Consider the following 14,926-nt stretch of genomic DNA (forward strand, 5'->3'; position numbering starts at 1 on the left):
CGGCTTCCTACGGGACATTGCCCTTAACGGCAGGGCATGAGTTCCTATAGCCAGACCAAACCTTTTTCTTAATAAATTTTATTTTGGTATTGTAAAAAGAAAAATCAGGCCCAAAACTAAAAGCAACTTAAAAAATTCAAATATATACTCCTTATAATAATAGAGATTTATAATTTCCAGGCCCTCTGGTGAAGGGAGACCCAAAGGGCAAAGGGGAAGGCAACAAAACCACCACACAAGTCAGTCACTCAATCGAAGAGATGTTGGTATGAATGGAGGGGCAGCATGAAGAAAGGGAAAGAGCAATAGTTTTGCCACCCAAAACTCAGTCCATCTTGAGGTTAACATAGATATAACGGATGAACTTTAGGGAAGATAAAAAGGAGATGGTGCCCAGCATGAGGAAGAAGACGTATCCAGTGAGTAAGGAGTAGCCAAAGAACTCTACTGTCTGTACCGTCCCTGACATGTTGGAGCGACGGGCATAATAGAAAACTGAGTAGAGGAAGATGAAGAGCCCAGTGGAGCCAACACTCAGCACAGATCGCCACCACCAGCGGTAATCCTCTCCAGACAACTGGAAGTAGGTGAGTGCGATGGAGATGCAAGCCCCCACACTCAACAGGATGGCGAAGACGAAGAAGAGGATGCCGTACAAAGTGTACTGCTCCCGACCCCATACTGTGGCAAAGATGTAGTACAGCTCCACAGAGATGGCACTGTGAAGAGAAGAGATGGTAGACAGCAGTTAAAGGACTGTGTGCATTGCCAGCGCAGCGGCCAGGCCAAATCCAGCCACCACCCTTCCGTGTTACCGGGTCACTGTGGAAAGTGGGCCCTCGCCTCTTCCTGCCCTGGAGTTCCTGGCTTGATGGGGATTGTTTTTAACCTATGATTAGCTGCTTTCGTTTCAAGAACATCTTTGGTAGGTTGAGAGCAGAGATTTTGTCTGTTCTGTTTTGCACTGTATTTGCCTGGCATGAAAAGGTACTCAACAAATTGAATGAGTAATCAAAAGGGTTTTAAGCCCCACATGGTGTCACTAAGGTCAGAAACTAGGAAGACAGTGAAAGGAGCAATGTCTCTGGAGAGCTTTTCAAATTAAGACACCCTCATACTTGAAATGATTCTCCTGCTTGGAGAAAGGAGGAACCACTTAGTGATCTCTTAATGGTACAGCTGAACCAGGGACCATCACTGACATTGGGTTAGGGTACTGGTGGGTAGGGAAGGGGAAAGTTAAGGTCAGGATCCTGAGAGTGATGGCCACAGAATAAAGGGAGGATACCTGAAAGGTAGGAAGCCACCAACAGTCATGTGGACGAGCGTAGACTTGTACCAGGGCTGGGGCGGGATTTCCCGGGCGATGTTCTTGGTGCGACAAGGTGCATCAAAGGGGCTAGCGTTGTTCTTCCCGAAGATGCCTCCAATGACAGTGAGGGGAAAGCCCACCAGCAGCCAAACCGTTAGAAGCAGAAGGATGGTAGTGGCTGGCAGAGCCTGTGTTGAACCATTGGCCCAATGCACGGAGTTCACCACACTCCACGTCAGGAAGAAAGGCACTGCAGGGATGGGCCCCCAGAGGGAGGGTCAGCACTAGGAGCTACATCCCTGGGAGCACCAATCAGACTGGACCTAAAGGGGTGAGGAGTGAAACATCCTGCTCCCAGGCTGACTCCACCCTTTTCATGTCTTGTTCTTTGTTCCCTGGCTTACCAACACTCCCTCCACTACCCATTATCATTAAGGATCAAGGCAAGCCCGTTACATAATGATCTACAAATGACAAATCCACCTGCCTCCAAGGACTTGTCCTGCCATAGCACTGGCTGACTCCTAGTATGAGACATTCCTTTGAATTAAGGCCCTGTTTTCAGAAAGCTTTGGTTCAAATGTAAATGTGATGGAACAAAAATCAGACACTTGATTTGGAAACACAAAAGGTTCAGAATGCAAATTACTGTCTTTGAAAGGACAAGCTGGCTTGAAAGGCTGGAGTGGGGTAGCCCACTTCCAAATTTAAAAAGCTTCAGGAAAAAGAAAGGGAGTATCAAAAGATAAATTAAAAAATGTTATTTCAGTGGAATGGTTGAGAATACAGGCTCTAGAATTTGCCTAGTTATGAAACCTGCTTTTTAGAAGTATAATCTCAGGCAAGTTACCCAACCAGCCTTAAGCTGAAGTTCCTCATCTGTAAAATGGGAACAAGAGTACCAACTTCATAAAGTCAGTAATGAGGATTAAATGAGATGAAGGCATGTCAAGTGCTTATCATGCTGCTTAGAACATTTAAAGGGCTTAATCATTTTTAACTATGGAAAAAAATGCATTTTTGTCTTTTGAATAGTTTTTTTAGTGTTTTGCCTATTTTCATTCCCTTAAAGCCTTACTTGGACTCTATCTCAGGTTCCACAATGTGTTCTAAGTTCCTAAATTGGCCCACCAGGAAACAGGCAGTCATACCAGAGAAGAGACTGGTGGTGAGAATGATGTTCCACACCCAGCGCTCGCCTCCAATCTGCCGGTAGAAGTGGCTGGACACGTAGCCAGAGATGCAGCAAGTCAGGGCATACAACAAGATGGCTGCTGAATTAATAGCCCCATGACGGTGCACGTTGAACATGCCCAACAGCGCCATGACAATAATGCCTGCAGGGTGGTAGTGGAAAGCCTGTGTTAGATCTCATTTATCCCACTTCAGAGGGATCAGCCAGCCCCCTTTCTCCCAGACCCAGGGCTTCCAATATCCCCCAGTTCTGTTGTCCAGAAAACCCACAACAGAATATATGCATCCTCGCTAGAGCCATCCCACCCCTTAGGTCTGCCCCTCAACTTGAACAGAAAAGATCTGATCTTTTTTCTGAACAAACCACCTACTTAGTGCTACCCCTTGAAAGAAATCCCTGATTAATTGTTATCACCTCACCAGTGCCAAGGGCCAGGAACTGGGCACCCACACCAAGCACAGCACAGAGCAGACCACGGTATGGAGGGAAGCGGAAGACATCTGTATGGATAATTTTCCAGCCATTGTCACTTTGGTCAAAGTCATCACCAGAACCTGCAGAGGTTGTCTCTTCATCTAAGTTGTACCGAGCCAGGTCATTTCGAAGCACACGCATGAGAATAACAGCCACAAAACCCACCAGTAAAAACACAAGCACCATGGAATTGATGATGGACAACCAATGGATTTCCAGTGTTCGGGGAAAGAAACCACCATCATCACCACGGCGCCTGTCACTCCGACGCTCAACTGATGTCTCAGACCAGCGCACACTGTAGGTGTGGGTGAGGCCTAGAAACTCATCAGGCCGTAGCCCATCTAAACTGTGGGGCTTGACGTCCCGCACTGAGACATTGGCAAATATAATTCGATCTCCATGGAATTCTAGATGGAAGTCCAAATGGGTCCAGAGTCCTATCTTGTGGCTGTGAGGCAGGAAGCCACTCTCCTCCATGTAGCCCACAAAGCCACGGATTGGCAAGTCGTCCACCACAAATTCAAAGTAATATAGTTCCTCAATGGCCTGGCGTAGCTGTTCCACCTACAGAGAGCAAGTCAGGAGTCAGACAAGGCCTCCCCAAGCAATGGATTAGAGCAGGATTTCAGCCTCAGCACTAATGACATTTTGGGCTAGATGATTCTTTGTTGTTGGGGGGCTACGCATTGTAAGATGCTCCATCCCTGGCTTCTCACTAAATGTCAGCAGCAGCCCCCAATCCCGACAATCAAAAATATCTCCAGACATTGCCAAATGTCCCTTGAGAGACAAAAACCCTCTGCTGAGAGCCACTGGATCAGACCCTAGTATGTTGTGATTCTCCTAAATGAACAAGTATGATTTGTCAGGATGAAGGCCTTAGAAGGAGAGGGAGAAGGTGTAGGAAGGCCTAGAGTAGACCAAGGGAAAATGCCCTAAGATAGGAATCGCTGAAGAAAACAGCATGACAGGCAAAACAGAGTGTAAAGGAGCCAGTTAACATAGCTGAGAGGTAGGAATGGAAAAAAATGACTACGTAGGAGTTGGGACCTTATGATCAACAGAGAAGCTTCGAGTCAGGAGCCCTGGGCTCTCATATCAACTCTGCAATCCACCATCTATGTAGTCTCGAAAAAAGTTACTTCTGAGCAAGGATGTTTCTGTATCAACCAACTGTCCTGCCTGTCACATAAAGTTGTAGTTAGAATCAAATCAGATCATTTCCATAAAGGTGCTTTGAAAACCATAAACTCAAGGTCCTGGGAGGGTGGGCTGAGTCCCAGTCACTGTGGAGAGGCTGACCTGTGCGGAACTGAGCTGCATGTGGCACAGAACTCTCTTCTCCACATTCTCCCGAAAGCGGATCTCGTACAGAGACTCTGCCATTCGGTCCCCATCCAGCACTTCGCCCAGGCTGAGGCTTTTGTGGCGTATCTTCTCAGGGCAACAGACTGGAAGCTGATAGTAGTGGTAAGTCTCCTGAGGATTATGGTAAGGTCCCACTTTGTTGACATACAGAATGACGGGGTCGCCGGCCTTGTAGTGTGTCACACCTTCCACCCCTGGCTCACGGCCTGTGAGCAGCAGCAGCAGCAGGAGCGGCCACCACCGGCAGCTCCAACTTCGAGGGTGCCCTAGGACTGTCATCCTTAAGGCAGCGGAACCTGTTCGAGGGAGTCCTGCAGTTATGGGAACCAGGGATCAAATGACGCCCCAGGTCAGGTTCTTCGAACTGAAGCCGATAGCTCCAATTCCTCCCCTTGGCCTTTCCTCCCATCCCTCGGGAGACCACCACCCCCCGTCCCCACCGCCACACCACACCAAGTCTCTCTAGCCCCAACATTAAGTTCCGCCTCTGCTCTTGTAGTCTTCTGAACCTGGGGTCCCCCCTCCAGCAGCCCTCCTGCCTGGGACCTCCCCGCGAGCCCCAGCCCATTTCCATGGCAACGCCACGCGGCCCCGCACCTCCGGCACCTTCCCGCTGTAGCCCCGGGGTGCTCTCCGCGCGGGAAGGGCTGGCCGAGGAGGCCTCTGCGGCCCCGTAGCCGCTCCTGCGCTCCAGCCGGGGTCTCCCCCAAAGCGGCGCGCTAGCGGGGGGCCTGGAGAGGACTTGACGACCGACCTCCACGGGGCTGGCCGCCGCGGTGCCTGATCACAGCGGCTGCGGCCGCACCGCAAAACATCGCGCTCGGCTCACCTCAGTGCTGCCGGAGGAACTTTCTACGGCTGGAGGCTCGGCCCACCTCTGCAGACCCAGCGACTCTCCGCTAGTGCGTCGCCCGGCGCAGGGCCCTCCCGGCAATCGAAAGGGCAGCTCGGGACACGTCAATCTTACCCCTTCCGCCTTCGCCCGCAGGGACCTCAGCCCCGCGGAAAACTCCTTTCCTGGAGCTTGGAGGGAGCCACGCCCCCCGGCTGAAGCCGATGCTACGCGATCCTGTTTGCACTGGAGGGGTTGCGGTTGAGACCTCGCTAAGAGGACACAAACACCTTTTTTTGGATAAGAGTCGCCGACAGTCCGTCCCCTCTCCTCGGGAAGTTTGGGATTGGACGCCTAAGAGCAGTGCCCGCCGCGCGCACCGAGTGACCGTCCGGATCCCGGGGGCGGCTAGCCCACGCCTAGTGGATGCCCGAAGCGTTTGCCGGCTGAACCAACGGGACTCGCCGCCGAGTGCTTAGGCCGAGTCCCGAGAGGTGGTTCAAGGTTCCCACCGAGGACGAGGATGAGGCTTTGGGCGCTGCTGTGCTAGGACAGCGAGGACACAGCCCGTACAACGGCCCTGGAGTCGGATCTCACCTCACGGCTGCTCTGCCAACAGTCATAAATGGCCTCTCGCCAAAAACCAAATACGTAAATAAAAGTATCTTTCCGAGGCTGTACTGGAGGCCTCCTTGACTGTATAGTGACCGTCCTGTGTCCGACGATAGGCAGGCCTGGGCCAGGTCTGGTGCAGAAGCAGGCAAAGAGATCGGGTTTTTTACCCCGTGAGTTGGGCAGCCTGATGCTTATTATTAATTGCAGGTAAAGCATCTTAACATGCCTTGATCGCTGTTTTTATTTTTATTTACCTGTGTGTATGTGTTTGTTGTAGTTTAGTCGCTCAGTCGTGTATGACTCTTTGCGAACCCATGACTGCAGCACTCCAGGCTTCCCTGTCCTTCACCGTCTACCGGAGCTTACTCAAACTCATGTCCGTTGAGTCAGTGATGCCATCCAACCATCTCATCTTCTGTCAGCCCCTTCTCCTCCTGCCTTCAATCTTTCCCAGCATCAAGGTCTTTTCTAATGAGTTAGCCCTTCTCATCAGGTGGCCAAAGTATTGGAGCTTCAGCTTCAGCATCAGTCCTTCCAATGAGTATCAGGATTGATATTCCTCAGGATTGACTGGCTTGATCTCCTTGCAACCCAAGGGACTCTAAAGAGTCTTCTCCAACACCACAGTTCAAAAGCATCAATTCTTAGGCACTCAGCCTTCTTTATAGTCCAACTCTCACATCCATACATGACCACTGGAAAAATCATAGCTTTGACTAGACGGGCCTTTGTCAGCAAACTAATGTCTCTGCTTTTTAATATGCTGTCTAGGTTGGTCATAACTTTTCTTCCAAGGAGCAAGCATCTTTTAATTTCATAGCTGCAGTCACCATCTGCAGTGATTTTGGAGCCCAAGAAAATAAAGTCTGTCACTGTTCCATTGTTTCCCCATCTATTTGCCATGAAGTGATGGGACCAGATGCCATGATCTTAGTTTTCTGAATGTTGAGTTTTAAGCCAGCTTTTTCACTCTCTTCTTTCACCTTCATCAAGAGGCTCTTTAGTTCCTCTTCGCTTTCTGCCATAAGGGTGGTGTCATCTGCATATCTGAAGCTATTGATATTTCTCCCAGCAATCTTGAATCCAGCTTGTGTTTCATCCAGCCCGGCATTTCGCATGAAGTACTCTGCATATAAGGTAAATAAGCAGGGTGACAATATACAGCCTTGATGTACTCCTTTCCCAGTTTGGAACCAGTCTGTTGTTCCATGTCCAGTTCTAACTGTTGCTTCTGACCTACATACAGGCTTCTTAGGAGGCAGGTAAGGTGGTCTGGTATTCCCATCTCTTGAAGAATTTTCCACAGTTTGTTGTGATGCACAGTCAGAGGCTTTAGAGTAGTCAATGAAGCAAGAAGTAGATGTTCTTCTGGAATTCTCTTGCTTTTTCTATGATCCAGCAGATGTTGGCAATTTGATCTCTGGTTCCTCTGCCTTTTCTAAATTCAGCTTGAACATCTGGAAGTTCTTGGTATGTGTTTGAGCATCTTTTTAATTTTGTATTGCAGATTATTCTGGAAAAGTTTATTCTGTCAAGGGGATCTGTCATTAGGGAAGTTCCTATGGAGATCAGACCTAGGGTCGGTGACTTTGGTCACTTGGGAACAACTTAAGGTTCCTTTTACTGGAGTAAATAAAGTGGAAAGTGTTAAGTAACTTCTGGCTTGAGAAGTCCTTCATTTACTCCCTCCCTCCCTGCAGGAGGAGGTGAGGTTCCAGGATGTAGGGGTTCAGATTTTTAGACAGTGAGTTTTATAACTAGAAAAGTAACTTAGAGTGGCTTTGGAATAATCTTTTATGTGACAACCCCCTGGTCTCTAAACCTGGGCCTCTTTCACAGTTAACAGTCACTCCCTCCTCCCCCCCAATAAGATCAGTGCCACCAGGATTCCTCTGCTTTTCTCTCGAGTATCTTCCAAATTGCTTTCCATGCTGCCTTGGTGCTGGCCCTATCCCCTCAACTAAGTTGACAGCCACCTTGCTTCTCTCTTGGTCATCTCTCCCCTTGTATCTATTTTCCACACTGTTGCTGCAAGTTTTTTTTCTTTCTTTAATCTTAAAGATGTCCTATTTCCAGCACCCATGATTCTTTTTTTAAAAAAATTTAATATGATGTTTAAAGGTTTCTTTCCATTTAGTTATTACAGAATATTGTCTGTATTCCCCATGTCGTACATCCTTGAGCGTATCTTACATGCAGTAATTTGTATCTTCCATTCCCCCACCCCTGTATTGTCCCTCTCTCCCTCCTCACTGGTAACCACTAGTTTGTTTTTTTATCTGTGAGTCTGCTTATTTTTGTTAAATTCACCAGTTTGGGACTTCCCTGGCAGTCCAGTGGTTGAGACTCCTTGCTTCCAATGCCTGGAACGTGGTTGGGGAACTAGGATCCCACATGCCTCGAAGTGCGACCAAAAAAAAAAGTAAATTCACTAGTTTGCAACAACGGTTCTTAAATCTCAGTATGCATCAGGTTCAGCTAGAAACTTATTATAAACAGAGATACCTGGGTCCCCTCCCAAATCAGGATCTTGGGGAGGACATTACTGGGCATCAGTATTTTTTAACAAGCTCTGATTTTGATGCATACCAAACTTTAACCATGAGTACATAGGACAGAGAAAAAAAAAAACAAAAAAACTTGGCATATTAGGCCTCTCAGACCTGGATCTAAATTACTTCTCCGGGTACATTCCCCTCTGGAACCCTATCCTGTATTTAAATTGAAATCTTGAATGTCATATTTTCTCAGGCCTGCAAGCTTCATATGGTTCCTTCTGCCTATACTGTTCAATCCAGCATTCCCTGCTTACCTTTCTTTTGAACAGTACAAATGCCGCCTTCTCTATAAAGCCTTCCCTTGCATCTCCTTTCAGACTTTGTTTATAGAACTTTATCTCACTGTACTATTTCGTTAACTTCTTTTTTTTTTTTTAATTTTTATTTAAAATTAAAAAAATAATAATAAAAAAAATTATTTATTTATACCTGTGGCGGATTCATTTTGATTTCGTTAACTTCTTATGTGTCGGTCTCCCTTGCTAATTGCTAACTCCTCACAGGGGGATTATAATTTATCCATTTTGGTATCTTTAGCAAAGGATAAATCCTTAGCAAGCACAACCTAGCAGTGTTTTTGTATACAGTAGGCAGCTTAATGGAAACAGTGACAGACTTTATTATCTTGGGCTCCCAAATCACTACAGATGGTGACTGCAGCCATGAAATTAAGGAGCCATGAAATTGCTCCTTGGAAGAAAAGCTATGACAAACCTAGATAGCATATTTTAAAAAGCAGAGACATTACTTTGCCAACAAAGGTCCATCTAGTCAAAGCTATGGTTTTCCAGTAGTCATGTATGGATGTGAGGGTTGGACCATAAAAAAAGCTGAGCACCGAAGAATAGATTCTTTTGAACTGTGGTGTTGGAGAAGACTCGTGAGAGTCCCTTGGACAGCAAGGAGATCAAACCAGTGAATCCTAAAGGAAATCAGTCCTGAATATTCTTTGGAAGGACTGATGTTGAAGCTGAAGCTCCAATACTTTGGCCACCTGATGTGAAGAGCTGACTCATTAGAAAAGACCCTGATGCTGGAAAAGATTGAAGGCAGGAGGAGAAGGGGCTGACAGAGGATGAGATGGTTAGATGGCATCACTGACTCAATGCACATGAGTTTGAGCAAGCTCTGGGAGTTGATGATGGACAGGGAAGCCTGGAGTGCTGCAGTCATGGGGTTGCAAAGAGTCAGACACGACTGAGCAACTGAGGCAGCTTAATACGCATTCTGTGCATGAACTGATTTACCTGCTATACATGATGAGAACAGAGGTGCCACCAAGTTGCCTATCCAGGGGAGCAGAAGACAGGCGGGGCTGGGTGCGCCTTCTTCCCATGGTGTGTCCTGGACAGCTGCTCGTTTTGATAGACTGAGGATGTAGATCTGACTCCAACAGGACTTTCAGCCACCCTGCCAGCAGGATTATCAATAAATGAGAATTTACCAGTAGCCTATGGCATAATCTGTTGAAAGTTTTGTTTTGGAGGATGGAAGATAAAAGAAAATTTGATTCTTCCCTTGTTATTCCTTGTGTGCCATCCCCACCCCCCCACCCCATCATCTTAAATCCAGATAACCTCTCTTCCTCCGTCTTTCCCACCAGACTCGTTTCATTTCACAGAGACCTGCAACCCCTCCCCCTGCCCTTTGGCCTTTTTCTTGCTTGTCTTCCTAACCCACGCAGCTTGGGTCTTTAGCCACCTTCTTGCCTGAGTTCTTGATTATCCTTTCACTGCAGCTGCCAAGTGAAATCTTAATCTTGGGTCAGTTTGTCTGTTAATGTTCAAGCACCAATATCCAGGATGCTAAAAGAATCTTAACACTACACTGTGTTAAGATTGTGTCCATAAGCTGGGTTTTCCAGTCTCAGTGGGACCGTCAGTGCTGCCCAGTGTTCATTTTCCCAGTCAGCTCCCTCCCATTCTCCACAAGCCTTTCTTCTCAGATCTTTGACTTCATACCCCTTCTCTCATCAGTTGACCTTCCTTACAGCCTAGTGGGAGATGCAAGCAGGAAAAACAACAGACACTACATTAGACAAAGTATTGGAGCTGTGGGAGCACTCAGGAGGGAGGGACATCTGATTTGGACCTGAGCAGTCAAAGGCTTCCTTAAAATAGCACATCAGCTAAGCCCTGAAGAGAGTCACAGTCTGCCAGAACAGAGGGAACAACGAAGGAAAAGCAGTTGTTTGGCTGGAGCATTACATGTATGTTACAACAGAAAATTGGAGAGGTAAGTGGGGTCAAATTTGAAGTCACATAAAAGAATTTCGAGTTGATCCTAAGGAGAATGGGGAGGCACTGAACTATTGTGGGAACAAAATCATTTATTCCTGGATTTCACGGTGAACACACCAAGGGGAGAGGAGCAGAAGGCTTGCTGGAGTCATCAGTGAAGAAATGAAGGGTCTTGATGAGATCCTTAGGAAGGATGTAAAGGTCAGAGGAAATAAGGCTTGTAACAGAACCTTATTTCTATTAGTAACAGAGGGAGAAATAACAGAAATAAGGTTCTGTTACAGGGATGGATGGTGGGAGAGGCTTCAGTGAATCCTGGGGAATGGCTGGCTGGATGTAAGGAAAAGTGGAGTCCAGGGTCATGGAAGGCAAGATAAGTGTGCATTTCAAGGTTAAGAAGCATGTCCATCCCCACCCCCATACATCCGAGTGATCCTTGTACCTGTCTTTATTCATATAAAGGTACGGAAGTGATGTTTTTTGATTTTGGACCCTAGGTCTCAATTGGTCATGCAGCTTCCGATTTTTTTTTTTTTTTTCCACTTGGAATTCAGTGCAAAGTATGTAAGGCAACTTGAGCTAGTCTACTGAATAATGACATGATATGCAGCTCAGTTGGTAAAGAATCCGCCTGCAATGCAGGAGACCCCAGTTCAATTCCTCAGTGGGGGAGATCCCTGGAGAAGGGATAGGCTACCCACTCCAGTATTCTTGGGCTTCCCTTGTGGCTCAGCTGGTAAAGAATCTGCCTGCAATGTGGGAGACCTGGGTTTGGGTTGGGAAGATCCCCTGGAGAAGGGAAAGGCTACCTACTCCAGTACAGTCCATGGGATCACAAAGAGTAGGGCACGACTGAGCAACTTTCACTTCACTTCACTTATGCAGAAACAAACCAGCCTAGCTGAGATGATGTCACCAGATGAACTACTCAAGTGAGTCCAGCTCAATCTGTTCAAAAAAAAAAAGCCACCTCCACAAAAAGAATATTTTAGACTCCTTAGAACATGCTTCTGCAATACCTTACCATTCCCTGTAATATTCTCACACTCAGGTGTTTCTCATGCTGGATTATAAACACTAGTAGCATAGGGTCTCTATTGGTCTTACTGGTAATTTTCTTACGGGATGCCACACACTGCCTGGCACATAGCAGGTACTCAATAAACATGATTGGTTGAAAGGACCAGATCCATGGAATGAGTCTCACCAGATTACAAAGGGATAATTTCCAGCAATGAAACTGCATTTCCTCTCAAGCCTTGTGGCCAGTGGTAGATAGAAGGTGAATTATGATGTGTGCAGAACATGGGACCTTGGGGAGTTCCGTAACCAAGAAGAGAAAGAAGTAACAACAGCCAGTGTAGACAAAAGAACTGCTTCTCCCTTCTTCCCCCTCCAAGTTCCTAGTGGAGAGCTGAGCCCAGCATCCCAGATTGCATAGGCAAGCTTTTGGAGACTTTAACTTCACTTTAAAGTTACCTAGCCTACAGCAGCTTAAGGTGTTGGCTTTCTAGGCAGACAGGAGGCTTTTAAGTAGCAAAGCTCTCTGCACTCAGCAAGCCCAACACCATGGGGAAGGGAGACATGGAAGCACCACCCACCTCGGCCTACCGCTCTGTCATGGAGGAGTATGGTTACGAAGTGGGCAAAGTCATTGGCAATGGCTCCTACGGGACAGTGTATGAGGCTTACTACACAAAGCAGAAGGTCATGGTGGCCGTCAAGATCATCTCGAAGAAGAAGGCCTCTGAGGACTATCTTAACAAGTTCCTGCCCCGTGAGATACAGGTTGGAAAGGGGTCTAGAAGAGGGAACTGATACCAAGATACTTAATGGTTCTCAAAAGGGGTACGGTTAGGAGGGGGTGGAGCCAGAAACCACTAAACCACGACTGAATGGCTCACTAGGCAGCTAGGAAAATTTAAGTTTCTTTCCACCTCACCTTCAGACCCTCCAAAAGTAAAAGTACAAAACAGGGTTTGTCCACAGGCCACCAGCCCTCTGGGGTTTGATTCTGTTGCAGAGTTCTAAAAAAGCAGCAGTGGGAGAGGAGGAGGGCTGGAGCACAGCTCCCTGCCTGGGTTTGATGGGTCCCTCTTCTGGAGCCAGGTGATGAAGGTCCTGCGGCACAAGTATCTCATCAACTTCTATCAGGCCATCGAGACCACATCCCGGGTCTACATCATTCTGGAGCTGGCTCAGGGTGGTGACGTTCTTGAGTGGATCCAGCGCTACGGGGCCTGCTCTGAGCCCCTTGCTGGAAAGTGGTTCTCCCAGCTGACCCTGGGCATCGCCTACCTGCACAGCAAAGGCATCGTGCACCGGTGAGGGCGCTGCCACTCAGACTGGGGCCTTTGGGCTCCAGGGGGTTTTATGCACATCTACTTTCTGCTCTCTTTCCCTCACCCTCCCCTCCTTGATCTCCCTCCTGAGTATCTAGGCCCATCCATCCACTTTAATCGTCTGCTCAAGAACACATATTAAGTGCCCCCTGTGAGCAGAGCACTTAATGAAAAGTGATGTTAAGCTCCCAGTAGTCCTTAGCTGCCATCCTCTCCCCTTTGGGTTCTGCTCACAACTCCCTGGCTTTCCTTCCTCTCTGCCCTGTGTCCTCATAATGGCATCTCTCTCCCTTTGCCTTTCCTCATCTCTAGCCTCTGACCCCTGGCCCTTCAGCTCCCAGTCTAATACTAAGCCCTCTCCTGACCCCCAGCCTTTCTGCTGCTGGTAGGGACTTAAAGTTGGAGAACCTGCTGCTGGACAAGCGGGAGAACGTGAAGATATCGGACTTTGGCTTCGCCAAGATGGTGCCTTCCAACCAGTCTGTGCGGAATAGCCCTTCCTACCGCCAAATGAACTGCTTCAGCCACCTCAGCCAGACCTACTGTGGCAGCTTTGCTTATGCCTGCCCAGAGATCTTGCTAGGCTTGCCCTACAACCCCTTCCTGTCTGACACCTGGAGCATGGGCGTCATCCTCTACACTCTGGTGGTCGCCCGTCTACCCTTTGATGACACCAATCTTAAGAAGCTGCTGAAAGAGACTCAGAAGGAGGTCACTTTTCCACCTAACTATGCCATCTCCCAGGAGTGCAAGGTGCTGGCTCCCCTAGGAGGGCTGAAGCCTTGGGTGCCCCGTAGGGAGGGAACACCCAACCTAGACCTCCCGATCCAGGGGAAGGCTCCCCGCCACCAGGGCTATCTCACGCCCACCCTCTGCCCTAGAATGGCAGGGAGGGCTTAAAGGGCCAACCCCTGGGCTTGCACCTGGGATGAGTGATGAGCAGGTTTTAGTCTCTATCTCTAGGCCAGAAGGGGATTCTGCAAGGTTCCCCTCAAGATATTGGCTTTCTGAGCAGACAGGAGGCTTTTAAGGGTAAAGTCAGGGCCATACTCCCTTTCACCAGAGTGGTGTGATGGGCTATCCTGCTTCTTCCTTAGGTCCAGCTGCTCATTGCCTGTGTGGCACAGTAGGGGGCCAGCTCAGCCAAGACCTCTCTCTCCCCTGCCCTAGAACCTGATCCTCCAGACGCTACGCCAAGCCCCCAAGCGTGCCACCATCCTGGACATCATCAAGGATCCCTGGGTGCTGAAGTTCCAGCCTGAGCAACCCACCCATGAGATCAGGCTACTCGAGGCCATGTGCCAGCCCCCCAGCACCACTAATCGTCACCAGTCCTTGGAAATCAGTACCTGAAAGTGGCAGAGGGGGGAGGGGGGTTGAAAGAGGAGCAAAGCAGGAGGGTCTGGGGATAAAAATCTTTTATACCAAAAATAAATAAATCTAATTCTGTTTTAGTTTCATTAGCTGGAGTCACATTCTTTCCTCAGGGGACCCTTAGCAGGGAACAGTGCTGAGGGTGAGAGGTGGATTTCTGCCCAGAGCCTGTAACCAGTCATCCTGACACCAGTTAAGTCTAGATTGTAATTTACAGTGTAGCTCTTCTGTGGTTCTGAAGGTGGGCTGGGCGAGATGGGAGGAACACCTGCTTCAGAGACGCTTCACTGTTCTGGCTGAGGACATGCTCGCTGCTGTGTGTCTCCATGCACTCCACATGTTCAAGTAGTGGGGCAGAACTTGCTCTACCCTGGTTGCTCTGTTTGTCTACAGTCCAAAGGGACAGCATTGTTCATTCTTTTAGAAACCAGTATCAGGAGGTGGGCAATATTTTGGTTCCTTCCTCCTCCAAATGCCACCTTAACCACCACTGAAACAGTCCCAGGAGTTAGGGTCCCTCATTATTGTTCCTACACGTGGAAGTAACAGTTTCAAACCAAGCCTATTCACTACGCGTTCTGGAGAAAGCAAACCTATTTACCCCGTCATCCGT

The 14,926-nt window shown here is 48.2% G+C and overlaps 2 protein-coding genes across 15 annotated transcripts; one reads left to right on the forward strand and one right to left on the reverse strand.

The window, feature by feature from the left end:
* Positions 1-62: 62 nt before the first annotated feature.
* On the reverse strand, positions 63-5,929 carry TM9SF1 (transmembrane 9 superfamily member 1). 6 transcript variants are annotated; one of them, XR_015135193.1, is made up of 6 exons: positions 4,950-5,070; positions 4,287-4,648; positions 2,927-3,548; positions 2,464-2,649; positions 1,289-1,635; positions 63-719 (listed from the first exon to the last, which is right to left on the reverse strand). XR_015135193.1 is itself a non-coding variant. In XM_086322498.1 (6 exons), the coding sequence occupies exons 2-6, from the start codon at positions 4,629-4,631 to the stop codon at positions 326-328; spliced, it is 1,821 nt and encodes a 606-aa protein (XP_086178624.1). In that variant the 5' UTR covers positions 4,632-4,648; positions 5,182-5,929; the 3' UTR covers positions 63-325. The 6 variants fall into 6 exon arrangements, 4 of the variants coding, with proteins under 4 accessions (XP_086178624.1, XP_086178622.1, XP_086178621.1 ...); XR_015135192.1 differs by having other exon boundaries at positions 4,287-4,663; XM_086322498.1 differs by lacking the exon at positions 4,950-5,070 and adding an exon at positions 5,182-5,929 and having other exon boundaries at positions 1,289-1,562.
* TSSK4 (testis specific serine kinase 4) lies at positions 5,712-14,399 on the forward strand. 9 transcript variants are annotated; one of them, XM_086322536.1, is made up of 5 exons: positions 5,712-5,845; positions 10,486-10,592; positions 12,707-12,921; positions 13,311-13,692; positions 14,037-14,399. In XM_086322536.1, the coding sequence occupies exons 2-5, from the start codon at positions 10,569-10,571 to the stop codon at positions 14,067-14,069; spliced, it is 654 nt and encodes a 217-aa protein (XP_086178662.1). In that variant the 5' UTR covers positions 5,712-5,845; positions 10,486-10,568; the 3' UTR covers positions 14,070-14,399. The 9 variants fall into 9 exon arrangements, with proteins under 9 accessions (XP_086178662.1, XP_086178659.1, XP_086178660.1 ...); XM_086322533.1 differs by having other exon boundaries at positions 14,110-14,399; XM_086322534.1 differs by having other exon boundaries at positions 13,329-13,692; positions 14,110-14,399.
* Positions 14,400-14,926: the final 527 nt, after the last annotated feature.

The sequence above is a fragment of the Bos grunniens genome, chromosome 10 (assembly GCF_055505025.1).
Source record: "Bos grunniens cultivar Pamir isolate PY7600 chromosome 10, Bosgru_T2T1.0, whole genome shotgun sequence".
Taxonomy (NCBI): domain Eukaryota; kingdom Metazoa; phylum Chordata; class Mammalia; order Artiodactyla; family Bovidae; genus Bos; species Bos grunniens.